Source organism: Rana temporaria, chromosome 10 (genome assembly GCF_905171775.1).
Source record: "Rana temporaria chromosome 10, aRanTem1.1, whole genome shotgun sequence".
Classification (NCBI taxonomy): domain Eukaryota; kingdom Metazoa; phylum Chordata; class Amphibia; order Anura; family Ranidae; genus Rana; species Rana temporaria.
Genome location: NC_053498.1, coordinates 5413363 through 5433115, shown reverse-complemented (window position 1 = coordinate 5433115; position 19753 = coordinate 5413363). Strand labels below are relative to the sequence as shown.

At 50.1% G+C, this 19753-nt stretch overlaps 1 protein-coding gene across 1 annotated transcript; it reads right to left on the bottom strand.

The window, feature by feature from the left end:
* Positions 1 to 6103: 6103 nt before the first annotated feature.
* Positions 6104 to 14681, bottom strand: LOC120916213 (actin-binding protein IPP-like). The gene is made up of 5 exons (XM_040327071.1): positions 14604 to 14681; positions 11870 to 11987; positions 11303 to 11381; positions 9416 to 9643; positions 6104 to 8317 (listed from the first exon to the last, which is right to left on the bottom strand). Exons 2-5 carry the CDS (start codon positions 11955 to 11957, stop codon positions 6820 to 6822), a joined length of 1893 nt encoding a protein of 630 aa, XP_040183005.1. The 5' UTR covers positions 11958 to 11987; positions 14604 to 14681; the 3' UTR covers positions 6104 to 6819.
* Positions 14682 to 19753: the final 5072 nt, after the last annotated feature.

Below are 19753 nucleotides of genomic sequence, written 5' to 3'. Positions count from 1 at the left end.
GGCGCGTTTTCTGGCTCCTAACTTTTTTAGTTGGCTCCTAGATTCCAAGTAAAATTTGTCAAACCCTGCCATAACCCCAATCGCATTCTGCGATCCACCAATCAAAACCTCCTCCAGATACCCAAAGCCAGATACAAGTCCAAAGGAGATGGAAGATTTGTGTTTAGACGCTTTCATGAACTAAATAAAGAGTAGTTGGCACACATTTTTTTTTTTTTTGTACTATGATGAAGATGTTGCGCTGAGTAAATAGATTGCTAACATGTCACGCTTTGAAATTGCGCACACTCGTGGAATGGCGACAAACTACCATACCTAAAATTCTTCATAGGTGATGCGTAAAAAAAAAAAAAAAAAAATTAACTGTTACCAGGTTAGTGTTAGAGGAGGTCTACGGCTAGAATTATTGCTCTCACTCTGACGATCGTGGGGATACCTCACATGTGTGGGTTGAACGCCGTTTATGACTTGTGTGTGCGTTTTCTTTGCACGTGGTGCTTTAAATAAAATAGTTCCAGCCGCCCTCTGCTCCTCCTCCAAACCCCTACTTTTTGCATTCAAGCAATGCATCCGGCTTCTTCTGAGCCTAAGGAAAGAGGGGTGCACTGTGATAAAAGGGAGAGTGGGGGGGACTCAACTTCTGATGGTGGGGGGGCTCTTGACATTTAAGGGGAGGGGATGCGCTGGACATCTAATCTCACAGATACAACCGGCCCTTTTGAGGGCAGTCCTAGCAATTAGGGTTGTCCCGATACTTGTATCGGGACGGATTCTGAGTATTTGCGGGAGTACTCGTACTCCCGCAAATACCCCCGATACCAAAATAGAATACTCCAACGCCGCTACGCCACATCCCCGCTGCCGCCACCACTTGGTTAATACGCGCGGGGAACATTACAGCATTCATTTGAATAGCTGTAATGATCCGCGCCACGTATAGACACTCCCCCTTGCTCGGGTGAACTGTCCAATCCCGAGCAAGGGGTAGTGTCTATACGCAGCGCGGCACGAATCATTACAGCTATTCAAATGAAAGCTGCAATGTTCCCCGCGCGTATTAACCAGTCGGCGGCAGCGGGATGCAGGTAAGGGGGACATGGCTGCATATGGGAGACATGGCTGGATATGGGGGGGGGGGGGAGAGCGACATGGCTGCATGGGGGGACATGGCTGGATATGGGGGGACATGGCTGCATGGGGGGAGATATGGGGGGGGGAGACATGGCTGGATATATGTGGGGGGGACATGGCTGCATTTGGGGACACATTTAAAAAAAAGTATCGGTACTCTGTCCTAAAAAAGTGGTATCGGGACAACCCTACTAGCAATGATGTGGCCCAAAATGCAATTGAGTTTGACACCCCTGCCTTAAAGTGTAAGTAAACCCCCCCCCATCTTTTTCAGCCAAGGAAGCTTCCATCTTGGCCTCTGTTTAATCTTCAGCTGCCATGACGCTGCACATGTGATCAGTTTAGACACCAGCCATTGGTCGGTTTGACAGTTTGGTTGAGAGCGCAACCGATGGGAGTGTTACATTTCCCGGGAAAGGTGCCAGAAATGAAATGGTTTGATGGATGGGTTTTACTTCCGCTTTGAGGCGGGGGGTTCTCTGCATCCGATTCGCAGTAGCGGGTGATTTTGATTGTCTCTCTCTATGGAGACGGTCCACGTATCTCCGCAGGGGTTTGCACAAAAACTCTGCGTCTTTTGGTCCATTTCAGCCCAAAATTCGGGCCTAAAGCGGTGAACCGGGCCCCCTGTTGTGGGGGGGCGGGGGTTGTGAACCCAGCCTAAGTAGAACTTGGCTAAACCCAGTAATATGAAAATAATTAATCCGACCCCCCCCCCCCCCCACAGCTTATAAATAATATTTTTTACGTGAATATACGGCCACTATATACCTTTTAGGCAGATCAGTATACCACGGTCACATGATAAACTGCAGGGTTTGTGTGTTCAGGTAGGAGGAGATTTCCACTGCAGCCTGTGTCCTCATGCTGTTATGGGAGTCAGAGAATACATCAATTTAAACCCGCCCACCAAGTTTTTTTTTTTTAGTTACTAGGGAGGGAAGGATTGGGGCTGTCATTTAGGATCTGTATACACGCCCACATGTGTGACGTCACTACCATGTGACCTGAAACGTTCAGCTCACCAGGAAATGTTCTCTCCAGCAATAGAGACCAAACTGAGCATGTACAGCTTTACTACTCTGACTGTATTTTCTGGCCTTGCCCAGAGAGACCCTACAGGAGGGGGGAGGATCGGTGCATATAGGATTAACCCCCTAAATTCCACACTGAGTATGACAAGCTTGTTATTCTGAATGCAATACAGATTTTTACTGTTGTGGGTTTAGTTACACTTGGGACCCCCGGACCATTATGCAGGTTAAGGACCTTGCCCCTTTTTGCGATTCGGCACTGCGTCGCTTTAACTGACAATTGCGCGGTTGTGCGACGCGGCTCCCAAACAAAATTGGCGTCCTTTTTTCCCCACACAAATAGAACTTTCTTTTGGTGGTATTTGATCACCTCTGCGTTTTTTTGCGCTATAAACAAAAATAAAGCAACAATTTTGAAAAAAAATGCAATATTTTTTACTTTTTGTTATAATAAATATCCCCAAAAATATATATAAAAAAAAAACTTTTTTTTCCTCAGTTTAGGCCGATACGTATTCTTCTACCTATTTTTGTTTAAAAAAATCGCAATAATCGTTTATCGATGGGTTTGTGCAAAATTTATAGCGTTTACAAAATAGGGGATAGTTTTATTGCATTTTTATTAATATATATATATTTTTTTTTTACTACAAATGGCGGCGATCAGCGATATTTTTCGTTGCTGCGACATTATATCGGACAATTTTGACACATTTTTGGGACCATTGTCATTTTCACAGCAAAAAGTGCTATAAAAATGCACTGATTACTGTGAAAATGGCAGTTTAGGAGTTAACCACTAGGGGGCTCTGTAGGGGTTAAGTGTGACCTCATATGTGTTTCTAACTGTAGGGGGGGCGGGGCTGGACGTGTGACGTCAGTGATCGTCTTTCCCTATACCAGGGAACAGACGATCGCTGCCACAGTGAAGAACGGGGAAGGTGTGTTTACATTCACCTCTCCCCGTTCTTCAGATCCTGTGACCCGATCGTGGGACACCGGCGGCGATCGGGTCCTGCGGGCACGGAGCTTCGGACCGGGTCGCGAGTGCGCCACCGACGGCGCGCTCGCTACCCCACAGCTGGGCTTAAAAAGACACGTACGGGTACGCGATTATGCTCAGCTGTGCCATTCTGCCTGCGTGAAGGAGTCCTTAAGTGGTTAAGGCAAATTTTTATTTTTAAGTGGTGGAGAGGGATTAGAACCCCTGACAGTTTTTATTGCCATCTGTGCCCCCCCGCCGGGGAGATTCCCCCTCTCTATTTTTTCCCATTCACCATTATCATTGAAATAGTGAAAGAAAATCCTAAATTTTGGGTTGTCCTCGGAGAAGTCTTCCAATAGGGACACTAGTTCTGGTGTCCCTTAATTTTCAGGGATTTTCTCACTTCCTGTTTGGCTATGGGGACAGGAAGTAAAATCTCTGCAATGGGACACAGATGGCAAAAAAAAGTGGTTAAATAGAAAAAGTGACCAGATTTTTTTTTTCTTTTTTAAATGGACAGTGTAAAAAAAAAAATAATAAAAAAAAATGCCCCATCCCACCGACCTCGCGCGCATAAGTAAGTCACACCCGCGTATGTAAACGGTGCTCAAACCACCCACGTGAAGTATAACCGTGATCGTTAGAGCGAGAGCAATAATTCTAGACCTCCTCTGTAACTCAAAACTGGTAACCTGTAAAAAAAATTTAAACTTCGCCAATGGAGATTGCCAAAGTTTGTCGCCATTCCACGAGCGGACGCAATTTTGAAGCGTGACATGTTGGGTATCAATTTACTCGGCGTAACATTATATTTCACAATATATAAATAAATAAAAAGAGTTAACTTTACGTTTATTTTTTTTTATTTTTTTAATAAAAAAAAATATTTTCCCCCAAAAAATTGAATTGCGGTTGTAAGAACGCTGCGCAAAGACGTTTGACAAAGTATTGCAACGACCGCCATTTTATTTTCTAGGGTGTCCGAAAAACAAAATAAATCGTTATATATGTGTTTGGGGGTTCCAAGAAATTTTCTAGCAGAAAAAAAAAAAAAATATTTTAACTTGTAAACAATAAATCTCAAAAACAGTGGTTAAAAGGATCACTAAAGATATAAAAAATATAAAAATAACAAACATGTTATACTTCCCTCCCCTGTGCAGCTCGTTTTGCACAGAGTGGCCCCTCGTCTTCTGGGGTCCCTCGGCGGCTGTCTCGGCTCCACCCCGGAAGGACTCAACACCTTCATCCAAACTCGCATGGTGTTGTTCTTGCGGGCGTTCTCCCGTGATACAGCCGGCGGCCATACCTGCTCACTGTATCACTGACCCACGCCCCCTGGCGCGCCGTGCCATTGGATGCGATTGACAGCAGCGCGAGCCAATGGCTGCGTCGCTTTCAATCCATCCACTGTAACCAATCAACGGCCAGGCTGAGCGGCGAAGAGGATGTCGGAGGGAGAGTGTGGGACTTTGGAGGGGTCAGGTAAGTAAAACGGGGGGGTCGGTATTGTCGGATGTTTTTTCACCTTAATACATAGAATTAAAACCTTTACAACCCCTTTAACCACTTGCCGCCCGCCAATGACATATTGACGTCGGCAAAGTGGTTGTAGAATCCTGACTGGACGTCATATGACGTCCTCAGGATTCTGAGCCGCTGCGCGCCCCCGGGGGCGCGCATCGCGGAGTTCGTTGTTGCAGGGTGTCAATCTGACACCCCGCAACACCGATCAAGGTAAAGAGTCTCTCACGGAGGCTCTTTACCACGTGATCAGCCGTGTCCAACCACGGCTGATCACGATGTAAGCAGGAAGAGCCATTGATGGCTCTTCCTCACTCGCGTCTGACAGACGCGAGTAGAGGAGAGCCGATCAGCGGCTCTCCTGACAGGGGGGGGGTCGCGCTGATTGTTTATCAGCGCAGCCCCCCCTCGGATCGCCACATGGACCACCAGGGAAGCCCACCCTGGACCACCAGGGAAGAAAAAAAAAGGGGGGCAAAAAATAAAGATGCCAATCAGTGCCCACTGATTGGCAACATGGGTAAATCAGTGCCACCCCACAGTGCCCATCCATGCCCAGTGCCCACCTATCTGTGCCACCCATAAGTATCCATCAGTGCCACCCATAAGTGCCGCCCATGAGTGCCCATCTGTGCCGCCTATGAGTGCCCAGTGCCGCCCATTAATGCCCATCAGTGCCGCCTCATCTGTGCCTGTCAGTACTACCTCATCGTTGTCCATCAGTGCCATCTCATCGGTGCCCATCAGTGCCGCCATATCAGTGCCCATAATTGAAAGAGAAAACTTATTTACAAAAAAAAATAACAGAAAAAAATCAAAACGTAATTTTTTTCAAAATTTTCAGTCTTTTTTTAGATGTTGCGCAAAAAAAAAAAAAAAAAAAAAATCGCAGAGGTGATCAAATACCACCAAAATAAATCTCTATTTGTGGGGAAAAAAGGACGCCAATTTTGTTTGGGTACAGTGTAACATGACCACGCAATTGCCAGTCAAAGTGCGACAGTGCTGAAAGCTGAAAATTGGCTTGGGCGGGAAGGTGCGTAAGTGACTGGTATGGAAGTGGTTAAGCTTTGACAATAAAACCTGGAAGCCGATTGGTTTCTATGCAGAAGTGAGCCTGATTGTTCACTCTCCAGCTTTGGTAAATAAACCCCTAAAACTAAACCCCCGTTCACAACGGTGAGACTGGTCAATGTGATTTGACAGTTCCAGATATGACGATCAGCTGGCGTGACATCAACACTGCGCATGCGCAAATCATCAGAGGCGCACACAAACCCGGAATTGGCCGTTTCTTTGCCTATACAGGCCGACTTGTCCACAGTACATTGTGGGCGGGCGGTCTGCCAATGGTTGGAAACGGAAACCTTTGAGAGGGTTCCATGAAACTATTTTTCTCTATCAGGTTGAAGACATTCATGGACAAGAGTATGTTCAATATTATTTTATTAAATACAGAGAAAATCCAAAAATCTGTAACAGAGCTGAATATTTTGATGTCCCCCCCTCCATGTACATTCCCTCAAGTGATGGATTTGGATCCAGTTCCCGAAAAGTAAACCTCCTCAAGAGCCGCTGACCTGGAACAAGCCAGAGGATCATTTCTGACCTTGCCGTGTGCTTGTTCCAGGTGAAAAGCTCAGAATAGACGTATCCACTTTAAACACAACTTCAGTGTTCGATTTTGTTACCCGGGTGGGTCTTGTTTGCAGTGGCTAGACATGTGCAATTTGTTTAGTTATGAATTAATATTTTAACAAATTCGTTAATTCCAAATTTCCAAAAATTTGGAAAGGTGAACATTTCAAAATTTCCAAAAATTTGGAAAGGTGAACATTTCAAAATTTCCAAAATTTGGAAAGATGAACATTTCAAAATTTCCAAAATTTGGAAGGGTGAACATTTCAAATTTCCAAAATTTGGAAAGGTGAACATTTCGGAAAGGTGAACATTTCGGAAAGGTGAACATTTCGGAAAGGTGAACATTTCGGAAAGGTGAACATTTCGGAAAGGTGAAAATTGTTTGAATTTCCACATTTCCAAATTTTTGAAAAAAAGCTAAAAAACGAATGAAATGAAAATGAACGAATTTTTCGGCAGTGCACATGTCTAGTGGTGGCCACCAGTTATTGTACGTACACAGCTTCAACAGAGCCCCCGGCCACAAGATTCTCCACCACCCGCCTCCTTGTTTTTCTCCCCAATATCACGTCTAAATTGGTAGTTTGACCTCCTGCCACCAATAAGGGGGGAGATGTGCTTCTGGGGAACCCGCAGGGTGCCGTTCCCAAAGTCCGTAATCAGAAAAGGGACGTCTTTCGCGCATAAAGTCCACCTGGGTTCTCCGGGGCTCCAGTAGAAGATTGCGAAGATACTCATATAGTGCTCATCGCTCCCTCCCAGGATATAAATCCTGTGCATCCAGCGAATGACCGCGGCGTAAGACGTACTTTCCAAGACGGCTGGAATTCTACTGTGACAGATTCTCCCTAGATGATCCATACAGAAGCTCCTACAAATGGTGTTTGGCTCCTCGTTGTACATAAGATACGCCTCGTACTCCTCTTCCGTTGAATTGGCATCATATGCCGGATAGGCGTTAAGATCGTCATGTCTGGGTTTACAAGTTGCAATGATGTAGATCTTGTCACGCAGTGTCACCGCTCCAGCGGCTGAAAAGACCATGGGTAGCGGAAACTGGCTCCAAGCGTCCGTCAGTATGTCGTAAATATGGAACCCCGGGTAGTGCATGAGGTCTACATCTTTCCGAGCCATCCCACCTATAGCAAACAGTCTTCCTTTTAGCACCGTGCTAGCAAAGCTATGGAGCGCCTTGGGCATGCTCGACAAATTGCGCCAACTGTTGTCCAACACGTTGAAGCATTCCACCGAATCGGTGAGCTCGCTATGGTTGTATCCACCAAAAGCATAAAGCATGTTTCTGTAGGCTAGGAAGCCATGGCCAGCTCTTGGATGGGTCATGGAAGGGAGCACGCTCCATTCATTCAATACAGAATCATACACATGCAGGGCATTGGAAGGAGAACCTTCATTTCCACACCCACCCGAAACATATAAATGACATCCTACGGCTACGATTCCGGTTTGCTCAAAATAACCGCAAAAAGGAAGTCTCTCCCAAGACTCTGTTGTTGGGTCGTAGGTGTTAAAATGGAAAGCCTCTTCTGAATCCGCCGTATCGAATGATCTGGAGTCCATGCAAACTATTCTCTCCTCAAACATCCCTTGGCGCAAGCGGATTCCCGTTGGAGGATGAAGAGGGGAGCCGTCGTCGCTGGGGATGTCCCTGCTGACCTTTTCTAGCTCGACTGGAGTCAGAAGTGGAAGTCTGATGACCTTCAACAGTTCTGGGGGAAGAGGATCGTTCTGGGTGTGAAATTCCCACCAGCGGCGGGCGATGTCATAGACGGCGAGTTCTGAGGAAAACATCAAGTCATCCGAAGAAAGGATGTTGACCAGTTCTTCCATCGCCAAGTGAAAAAAGTCTTCTTTTCCACATAGGGAGCTCAGATTCCAAACAATATGGTTCATGGTTTCTTCCAAGAGGATTACGTGATTGTGACTATAAGCCAAGCTATAAATCCAAAGGCAGTTTTCGTTGTCGATCCTCATGGCAAGGTACCTAGGTAAAGAAAGGAGAATGGAACATGACATTACTATCAAACCCATACCTTAGCATTAGGGTTACGGGGGGTAGTGTTGGGGTTATCTGAAAGGTTAGTGTTGGGCATAGAGGGAAGATTAGTGTGAGTTTAGGGCAGTGGTCTCCAAACTCTGGCCCTTTGATTGCCTTTAGCCCTTGGGGTACTTCTCCCATTGCGATAGGCCACTATTCCCCCCCCACCGACGCCAGCCATGGGCCACTATTCCTGCCACCAACATCAATGATGGGGCCACTATTCCTGCCACCAACATCAATGATGGGGCCACTATTCCTGCCACCAACATCAATGATGGGGCCACTATTCCTGCCACCAACATCAATGATGGGGGCCACTATTCCTCCCACCAACATCAATGATGGGGCCACTATTCCTCCCACTAATATCAATGATGGGGCATTATTCCCTGCGTATTACACCAATGATAGGGCACTATTTCCTGCATTAATATCAATGGTGTGGCACTATTCCTTCAATACCACCAATGGTAGGGCACTATTCCTTCTATTGACTACATGTGCTATACAGCATGTACAATTTTTTTACGCCCACTGGCCACCAAGCTTTGTTTAATTCCACTGATGCTGGAACATTTTTAACTCCCATTGGCCACAATCCATCTGACAAAGTATTAAGGACAATAACCTGGCCCTTTGTTTAGAAAGTTTGGAGACCCCTGGTTTAGGGCATCAGGAACTGACCTCCAGATACCAAAACCCGATGTCTTCTTTTCCTGTTCCAGAGCCAGGGCACCGTGTGCAAATGATTGTCCATCTGGAAAGCCAAAGTGCTACCACTGAGATACCGGGAAGATGAGGTGCAGCTCCGATGAAGCTTAGGCGGCATAGCACAGAGTGCCCCGGGTTATTCTGGATACTACAACAGAGAGCAAGTACTGCCCACGAGCTACACTAGGCATTTCTGTAGAGTGTTTGCAGGAGGAGCAGGATCAGGGAAGGAATCTTTTATTATAGGTTTAGGTCTTATATTTATTACAGATTCATATCAAAAGTGACAAGAACGCCCTTTAAAAAAGTCAACCACCAGAAAGTCTTTACCTGCTGCACAGATCTTGCATGGCCGTGATCTGGAGGCGGCCGGACACGATAAACAGCTCCTCCACATTGTCCATAGTGACATCGACCTCCCCCGTGTAGATGTAGTGCAGGATGATCTGCAAGACAGTAGAGGGAACATCCGAAAGACAAACCTCCCCGAGCGTCGCCTCCTTCATGGGAGACATGAAGAGAGCTCTGAAGTAAGGACTGACTGAGGCCAGGACCACCCTGGAAGAAATATGGACGACACTTGCTGCATCATACAAAAAGACAGATAATTATGTATTGCAAGTACAGTTGCCACCTGTACGGGATTCACCTGGACAGTTCGGGTTTTGAATCCTGTTTCCGGGTTTCAAGCGGACTAAAACCCGGACACATTATTCAGACCAGGACTGTGGCTCCCCAAGTAACTAAGATAGTCACACACAAATCTGTTGCCGTCCGAGAGCTGCAGCAGCCATTTAGTGGCAAATTTGGAATCACTGGGGGGGGCAGGGTGATTATGACAGAAAGCGTAATCTGGCCACACCCACCATTCACTGCGGCACTCTCGCATTACTACTCTCCTTGGGGCACCCAAAGGTGTCCCAGGCCGCTAAAGTGTTCGGGTTTGGCTTGAAGAAAAAAAAAAAAAAGGGGGCCAACACCAATTGTCAGTGAAGGACAATTGACTGCTACTTTTTAACAATCACCCCCAAACCCCCTTTCTAAATGCCCCAAATACTCCCCCAAATCTGAGATCATGTGATGCATCACTTCCCAAGACTTCTATCTTCTTCACTGCTGAGGGCGGGTCTTTCTTCAGGTGTCCACATTATTTCCTGTCCCTGTGATACCCACTTTAGAATTAGGGGGGGGGGGAATGGTTGTCACCAGAACACGAGGCACTAAAAACTATTGTTTAAGTCCTAACACTTCCCTTACTCGATGCATTTCCGTCTCCGTTGGAGAGATCTACTCTAGGGCAGGGATCTCCAAACTTTCTAAGCAAAGGGCCAGTTTACTGACCTTCAGGCTTTAGGGGGGCCCAACTGTGGCCAGTAGAAGTAGAAAATGCCCTGACATCAGTGCCCCATCATTGGTTTTAACGGGAGAAAGAGTGCCCCGTTGACGGCATCGACGCAAGGAAGAGTGCCCCGTTGACGGCATCGACGCAAGGAAGAGTGCCCCGTTGACGGCATCGACGCAAGGAAGAGTGCCCCGTTGACGGCATCGACGCAAGGAAGAGTGCCCCGCTGACGGCATCGACGCAAGGAAGAGTGCCCCGCTGACGGCATCGACGCAAGGAAGAGTGCCCCGCTGACGGCATCGACGCAAGGAAGAGTGCCCCGCTGACGGCATCGACGCAAGGAAGAGTGTCCCGCTGACGGCATCGACGCAAGGAAGAGTGTCCCGCTGACGGCATCGACGCAAGGAAGAGTGTCCCGCTGACGGCATCGACGCAAGGAAGAGTGTCCCGCTGACGGCATCAATGCAAGGAAGAGTGTCCCGCTGACGGCATCAACGCAAGGAAGAGTGTCCCGTTGACGGCATCAACGCAAGGAAGAGTGTCCCGTTGACGGCATCAACGCAAGAAAGAGTGTCCCGTTGACAGCATCAACGCAAGAAAGAGTGTCCCGTTGACGGTATCATCAGAAGGGGGAATAGTGCCCCAATTATTAGTGTCAGTTGGTGAAATAGTGCCCCAAGGCCCAGTTGAAGACAAGTAAAGGGCCACATCCGGCCCCTGGGCTGCAGTTTGGAGACCACTTTAGGGGATATTCTCTTCAATGGAGACGAAAATGGCAATTAAGGTCTGACAGGGGCCCCAAACCTCTCCCAAGTGACCCAAATGGAAAAACGTTTGATTTGTAGAGAGAGAGATCTTTGAGGTTTCTGACCTACCTGTGACACAGGAAGTGTTCCTCTTCGGTCTGTATGGTGACATCGCAAAGACTTTCAGAAAAGTACATCTCCTTCAACCCTGAGAACACAAAAGAGACAGAATTATTCCATATACACTATAAGTCCAAAGTCTGTGAACCCCCCTCCAAATGACGAGGTTCCGGTGTCTCCAGTGAAGTGTCCCGGTAATACTCCACCATATAAAGACATTCTAGACAATTGGGCTCCTCCAACCTTGTGGTAAAAGTTTGGTGAAGACCCTTTTCTGTTCCACCATGACGGTGTCCCTTGTGTACAAAGCCAGCTCCGTAGACATGGTGCGACCAGTTTGGTGTGGAGGAACTGCACAGAGCCCTGACCTCAACCCTACTGAAAACTTTTGGGGTTTTGTAGGACCCGAGAAAGACCCCCCAGTACCGGGGCACCACCCACATGTAGGACCCGAGAAAGACCCCCCAGTACCGGGGCACCACCCACATGTAGGACCCGAGAAAGACCCCCCAGCACCGAGCACCACCCACATGTGGGACCCGAGAAAGAACCCCCAGAACGTCTGCTGAACCCTACCTGTAAGAATAGACACTTTCAGAGCTTTTTTGTGATCGGTGAGATCTTCTCTCTGCTCCATGGCGGCCGGGGACCGGACAGGATCCATCCTGAAGTCTTGAACTGGAAATCGGGGTATCTATAAGTCCAATGAGGGTGGGGGGGGGGGGGAAACAACCAAACTCTGCTATACAAAATTAAATAAAAAAATGATCAGAATCACACGAGGCATTAAAACCGTCCCTCCCCCTCCCCAGACACCAGTGGTGGGGCACCATTCCTCCCTCCACAGACACCAGTGGTGGGGCACCATTCCTCCCTCCACAGACACCAGTGGTGGGGCACCATTCCTCCCTCCCCCCTCCACAGACACCAGTGGTGGGGCACCGTTCCTCCCTCCACAGACACCAGTGATGGGGCACCGTTACTCTAACCCCCCCCCCCACAGACACCAGTGATGGGGCACCGTTACTCTAACCCCCCCACAGACACCAGTGATGGGGCACCGTTACTCTTCCCCCCCCACAGACACCAGTGATGGGGCACCGTTACTCTAACCCCCCCACAGACACCAGTGATGGGGCACCGTTACTCTAACCCCCCCACAGACACCAGTGATGGGGCACCGTTACTCTAACCCCCCCCACAGACACCAGTGATGGGGCACCGTTACTCTACCCCCCCCCACAGACACCAGTGATGGGGCACCGTTACTCTAACCCCCCCCACAGACACCAGTGATGGGGCACCGTTACTCTAACCCCCCCACAGACACCAGTGATGGGGCACCGTTACTCTAACCCCCCCCCACAGACACCAGTGATGGGGCACCGTTACTCTAACCCCCCCCCACAGACACCAGTGATGGGGCACCGTTACTCTCCCCCCCCCCCACAGACACCAGTGATGGGGCACCGTTACTCTTCCCCCCCCCCACAGACACCAGTGATGGGGCACCGTTACTCTTCCCCCCCCCCACAGACACCAGTGATGGGGCACCGTTACTCTTCCCCCCCCCCACAGACACCAGTGATGGGGCACCGTTACTCTCCCCCCCCCCACAGACACCAGTGATGGGGCACCGTTACTCTCCCCCCCCCCCACAGACACCAGTGATGGGGCACCGTTACTCTCCCCCCCCCCACAGACACCAGTGATGGGGCACCGTTACTCTCCCCCCCCACAGACACCAGTGATGGGGCACCGTTACTCTCCCCCCCCCACAGACACCAGTGATGGGGCACCGTTACTCTCCCCCCCCCCACAGACACCAGTGATGGGGCACCGTTACTCTCCCCCCCCCCACAGACACCAGTGATGGAGCACCGTTACTCTCCCCCCCCCCCCACAGACACCAGTGATGGGGCACCGTTACTCTCCCCCCCACAGACACCAGTGATGGGGCACCGTTACTCTTCCCCCCCCCACAGACACCAGTGATGGGGCACCGTTACTCTCCCCCCCCCACAGACACCAGTGATGGGGCACCGTTACTCTCTCCCCCCCCCACAGACACCAGTGATGGGGCACCGTTACTCTTTCCCCCCCCCCCCACAGACACCAGTGATGGGGCACCGTTACTCTTTCCCCCCCCCACAGACACCAGTGATGGGGCACCATTCCTCTCACCCCCCCACAGACACCAGTGATGGGGCACCGTTCCCCCCCCCCCACAGACACCAGTGATGGGGCACCATTCCTCCCCCCCCCACAGACACCAGTGATGGGGCACCGTTCCCCCCCCACACAGACACCAGCGACGGGGCACCGATCCTCTTCTCCCCCCCCCCCACAGACACCAGTGACAGGGGCACCGTTCCTCTTCCCCCCCCCAGACACCAGTGATGGGGCACCGTTCCTCTCCCCCCCCCCCCACAGACACCAGTGATGGGGCACCGTTCCTTTCCCTTCCCCCACAGACACCAGTGATGGGGCACCGTTCCTCTTCCCCCCCCCCACAGACACCAGTGATGGGGCACCGTTCCTCTTCCCCCCCCCACAGACACCAGTGACGTGGCACAGTTCCTCTCCCCCCCAGACACCAGTGATGGGGCACCGTTCCTCCCACCCCCACAGACACCAATGATGGGGCACCGTTCCTCCCACAGACACCAATGATGGGGCACCATTCCTACCTTGAATACAAACAATGGGGCACCATTCCTCCCACCGATACCAACAATAGGGCACTAAAACCAATGATGGGGCACCGTTTACTCTCAATGTCACCAGGACCTTTTCTAACCCCCGCTGCCCACAGTTTGTCCCCCCCCCCGTTAAAGTCTCATGGACAGTAAACAACCCCTTTATTCGGTAAGTCGAGAGACCCCCCCCCCCCCCCCGAGACCTAAAACAATCCAACCACAATTAACGCTCCAAATTGATTGAAAAGACGGTATTTGGATTCTCCACTTCAACTTGATCAGTTTAGTTTCAACGAATAAAACGATCGTATTGATAAGGTGGAGCCACCATATGAGCGGGGGGAGGGGTCATACAAATATCATGACGTTAGGTTGTAAGGTGTAGGTTGAGCTTTAGGAGGTGACCACTCACTGTGCAATCTCCTTCGGAGCCACCATTGCAATGGGCCGGCCTCATAGGATGCAAACTCAATGGATTTCTTAGGTCTGTACAACCAGGAGATTGTACAACCAGATCTTATAGTGTGTGGCCAGTTTACCATCCCCCCAAGCCAAAGCTGCATTACCCACCCATGTTACAGTTCATTGCCCAGAGAGCCCCAGAGCCTTACCTGCCCGGGAACTCACAGATCCGCCATCTTGCTCCACCCAGAAATAACGAGGAGGACGGTCAGCCTGGGGCCACACTGGGGGAAGATCAGATTGCTGCTGAGGGATTTAACTACTTGCTGGCCGTCGCGACATTAGCAGCCCATTTATTCGCCAAATTTAAAGGTTTATATGCAAGTAATTGCCCATAAAAGGGGTATGGGGGGGGGGGGGATCCGGGTACTGCCTTGGGGGACATGTTTCAATGCAAAAAATTGTTTTTCTTAAAAGATCGTTTTTTCAGAAGCAGTGATTATAATCATGCAACAAATAAAAAATGAACAATTCCTCTAAATATAGTGCCTGGGGGGTCCCCTTAGTCTGCCTGTAAAGTGGTGCATCTGTACCATGTATAGAACCTGCCGCAGCAAAACATTCATTTCTAAAAAATAAGCGAGTCAAATCACATTTAAATTGACTCATAATTGCTAGCACCCGGCTATCGAAAAAAAAAAGCAAAAGAAACGTAGTGCCCCCCCCCTCCATTCCATACCCCTTTGGCTCTGCCCCCCCCCCAAAGCACCTTGTCCCCAGGGCCGAACTTACCATTGAGCTTGACTGGGCTCAAGCCCATGGGCCCCGCGCCCAATCGCGGCAACCCCCCTTTTGCAGCAATCACGGCAACCCCCTCCCACAATTTTCCTTCAACCCCCTCCTGCAATTTCGTAGCAATCCCCTCCCGCAATTTTGCGGAAATCGAGGCAACCCCCTCCCGCAATTTCGCGGCAACCCCCTCCCGCAATTTCGTAGCAATCCCCTCCCGCAATTTTGCGGAAATCGAGGCAACCCCCTCCCGCAATTTTGCGGCAACCCCCTCCCGCAAGTTCCCTTCAATCCCCTCCCGCAATTTCGTAGCAATCCCCTCCCGCAATTTCGTAGCAATCCCCTCCCGCAATTTCGCGGCAACCTCCTCCCGTATTTTCGCGGCAATCCCCTCCCGCAATTTCGCGGCGATCCCCTCCCACAATTTCGCGGCGATCCCCTCCCGCAATTTCGCGGCAACCCCCTCCCGCAATTTCGTGGTGACCCCCTCCCGCAATTTCGCGGCAATCCCCTCCCGCAATTTCGCAGCAATCCCCTCCCGCAACTTTGCGGCAATCCCCTCCTGCAATTTCCCTTCAATCCCCTCCCGCAATTTCGTGGCAACCCCCTCCCGCAATTTCGTGGCGATCCCCTCCCGCAATTTCGTGGCAACCCCCTCCCGCAATTTCGTGGCGACCCCCTCCCGCAATTTTGCAGCGATCCCCTCCCGCAATTTTGTGGCAACCCCCTCCCGCAACTTCGCGGCAATCCCCCGTTTGCTGCAATTTCGCCACCCCCTCGCTCAACAACTTCGGCGGATGGATGTAATCCTCGGCAGCCCCCCCCTCAACAACTTCGATGCTCCAGGGGGCCCCTTCACTGCAGCTCTGTAAGGGGCCCTAGGAAAAGGTAAGAAGTCCATTCAGCGCCTGCCCACCCCCCCGCTGAACTGCTTTGATCGGGTCAGTCGGCGGATCCGCCCCCCCCGCTCAACAAGTATGATCGGTCGGCGCACTGCCCCCATGACAACTTCGTTAGGTCGGTCGGCGGATCCAGCACCCCCCCTCAACAACTATGATCGGTCGGCGGTAACAACCCACCCCCCCGCTTCTCTGCTCTCCAGGGGGCCCCTTCGATTATTAAGCCCAGGGGCCCCCACCACCCTAAGTCCTGCCCTGCTTGTCCCCATCTTACCCGGGCCGGTGGTTGTGGTGGCATGCAGGCGGGGGGGTTATCAGAATCTGTAAGCCCCAAAGGGTCTGGAATGGACTAGGGGAGGGAAGGGACTCACGTGGGTTTTCTTTTTTAACTTTTTTTTACTGGCAGTTTTTTATTATTTAGCTGTCAGCGGGGAAGCCCATTGACAGCTGATGACTCATCAGTTGTTAGGGACGCCGGCTTCCCAGCCCCGCCCCTTAACCACCAGCTTTTACTGCACCCTGGTGGAGCGCAGTGCGCAGTGCATTGCAGGGTATTTGGCGGGGCGAACACCCTGGGCTGGGAAAACAGAGAGTTTCCATCGTCGGCTCATCGGGTGGCTGTGTCAGTTTCATTCCAGGACACTGCATTGTCCTGGAATGAAGGTGCCCGGGACTTCGGGACAGACCTGAAAAATGTGGGACTGTTCCGGACAATCCGGGGGCACGTGGTCACCCTAGGCCCGTGGATAGTTAAATCACTATATGAGGCGATCCGGTGTGGTTTGAGGTCCGGGTCACACCTATGCAGTGGTCTCCAAACTGTGGCCCTTTGCTAGCTTCTATCCGGCCCTTGGGGCACTATTCCTCCCACTGACTCCAAAAATGGGGCACTCATACTTCCACTGATACCAGTGATGGGATACTAGTCCTTCACCAATCTTAAGGCCCTATTTGGTCTCACTGATGCCGACATTTTGCCCCCCCCCCCCGCTGGCCACAATCCGACCCTCCTAAAGGACAATAAATTGTCCCTCTGTTTAAAAAGTTTGGAGACCCCCTGGTCTAGAGCAGTGATGGGGAACCTTGGCACCCCAGCCCATGAGGCTCGTGAACTCTGCAGTGTAGCATCATGGGAAATGTAGTTCCAAAACATATGGGGTGCCGAGGTTCCCCATCACTGCTCTAGGTAGTTGCATTGTAATTAGTGTCAGTGGGAGGAATAGTGTCCCATCATTGGTGTCAGTGGGAGGAATAGTGTCCCATCATTGGTGTCAGTGGGAGGAATAGTGTCCCATCATTGGTGTCAGTGGGAGGAATAGTGTCCCATCATTGGTGTCAGTGGGAGGAATAGCGTCCCATCATTGGTGTCAGTGGGGGGAATAGTGCCCCATCATTGGTCTCAGTGGGAGGAATAGTGTCCCATCATTGGTCTCAGTGGGAGGAATAGTGTCCCATCATTGGTCTCAGTGGGAGGAATAGTGTCCCACCATTGGTGTCAGTGGGAGGAATACTGTCCCATCATTGGTGTCAGTGGGTGGAATAGTGTCCCATCATTGGTGTCAGTGGGAGGAATAGTGTCCCATCGTTGGTGTCAGTGGGAGGAATAGTGTCCCATCATTGGTGTCAGTGGGAGGAATAGTGTCCCACCATTGGTGTCAGTGGGAGGAATAGTGTCCCATCATTGGTGTCAGTGGAAGGAATAGTGTCCCATCATTGGTGTCAGTGGAAGGAATTGTGTCCCATCATTGGTGTCAGTGGGAGAAAAAGTGTCCCATCATTGGTGTCAGTGGGAGGAATAGTGTCCCATTATTGGTGTCAGTGGGAGGAATAGTGTCCCATCAATGGTGTCAGTGGAAGGAATAGTGTCCCATCATTGGTGTCAGTGGAAGGAATTGTGTCCCATCATTGGTGTCAGTGGAAGGAATTGTGTCCCATCATTGGTGTCAGTGGGAGGAATAGTGTCCCATCATTGGTGTCAGTGGGAGGAATAGTGTCCCATCATTGGTGTCAGTGGTAGGAATAGTGTCCCATCATTGGTGTCAGTGGGAGGAATAGTGTCCCGTCATTGGTGTCAGTGGGAGGAATAGTGTCCCGTCATTGGTGTCAGTGGGAGGAATAGTGTCCCATCATTGGTGTCAGTGGGAGGAATAGTGTCCCATCATTGGTGTCAGTGGGAGGAATAGTGTCCCATCATTGGTGTCAGTGGGAGGAATAGTGCCCCATCATTGGTGTCAGTGGGAGGAATAGTGTCCCATCATTGGTGACAGTGGGAGGAATAGTGTCCCATCATTGGTGTCAGTGGGAGGAATAGGGTCCCATCATTGGTGTCAGTGGGAGGAATAGTGTCCCATCATTGGTGTCAGTGGTAGGAATAGTGCCCCATCATTGGTGTCAGTGGGAGGAATAGTGTCCCATCATTGGTGACAGTGGGAGGAATAGTGTCCCATCATTGGTGTCAGTGGGAGGAATAGGGTCCCATCATTGGTGTCAGTGGGAGGAATAGTGTCCCATCATTGGTGTCAGTGGCAATAATTATGCCTCCACAGTTCATGTCAGTGGGAGGAATTGTGCCCCAAGGGCCAGATAAAGGCAATCAAAGGGCCGTATCTGGCCCCCGGGTTGCAGTTTGGAGATTACTGGTATAAAACATAACCTGTACTTTTCCCTTCATCACTCCCCCCCCCCTTTCCCCAGCTGCACATTACTCAGGATGAGGACTTTCTTCTTGCCCCCCATGTGACAGCACTTATCCATCCAATCACCAAGCCCCGATGCAGTCCCATGCAGGTGAAGGGATGGTCAGCCCCAGAACTTTCTTCCTTAGTTATGGATGAAGAGGGGGGGAGGGTTTTTATTGCTGTGTTCCAGGTGGGGAGATTCTCACCTCTCTATTTGTCTGCTTGTCACGGAAACTTGAAGTGAGGGAAAATCCAAAGTGTTACCGTTGTCACCGGAACAGGAAGTAAGGGAAAATCTTTGCTTTAGGGGACTGTAACGGGAGGGCCCGTGGGACCCAGAGGCTCCTGCAGGGTGTGGGGGTACTCCTGTTTCAGCTTCACCGATGACTCGTGTCTAAAGTCATCCTATGTCCACTAGGGGCATAGGATGACTGATAAATTATATCTTGGACTACCTGAGATGGGGCAGTAATGTAATCCACAAATATTCAAGGAAGTCTGGAAGAACTAATTACAGGTGGTTGATTCTGAACCCAACAGGTCAATAGAAGAGTGACTCATTCATGTGGGAACACAGACTGTGAAGAGGGGTAATTAAGTCTGCTACTGTCATGTAAACTAACCTTAGTCTGGCTTCTGAAGACCTTTCATTAAGTTATGCTAATTGACACTGTATTGTGTGAATTTCTGTTGATAAATGTGTATTGTATAGCAGGTGAGAGAAGCCAGAGTCATGATGTCTGACTTGTTAGCTGTAGTAATCAGTTCATGTTAATTATGTCAGACCTGGTGCCAAAAAGTCTGACTAAAAGATGTGTATTGGAGGCTCGTTAGTACCCATTGTATGATGTTGTGGGTGGAGTGTGTCATTGTCCCTTTGATTACTGCAGCATGCTTTTTGGTGTATATAAGAAGCCTGAGTTTCCCATTTAAGTATATTCCGTTTTGAACCAGAGAACAGAGCCGTGTCTCGTTTCTGGGGAATCCATATGG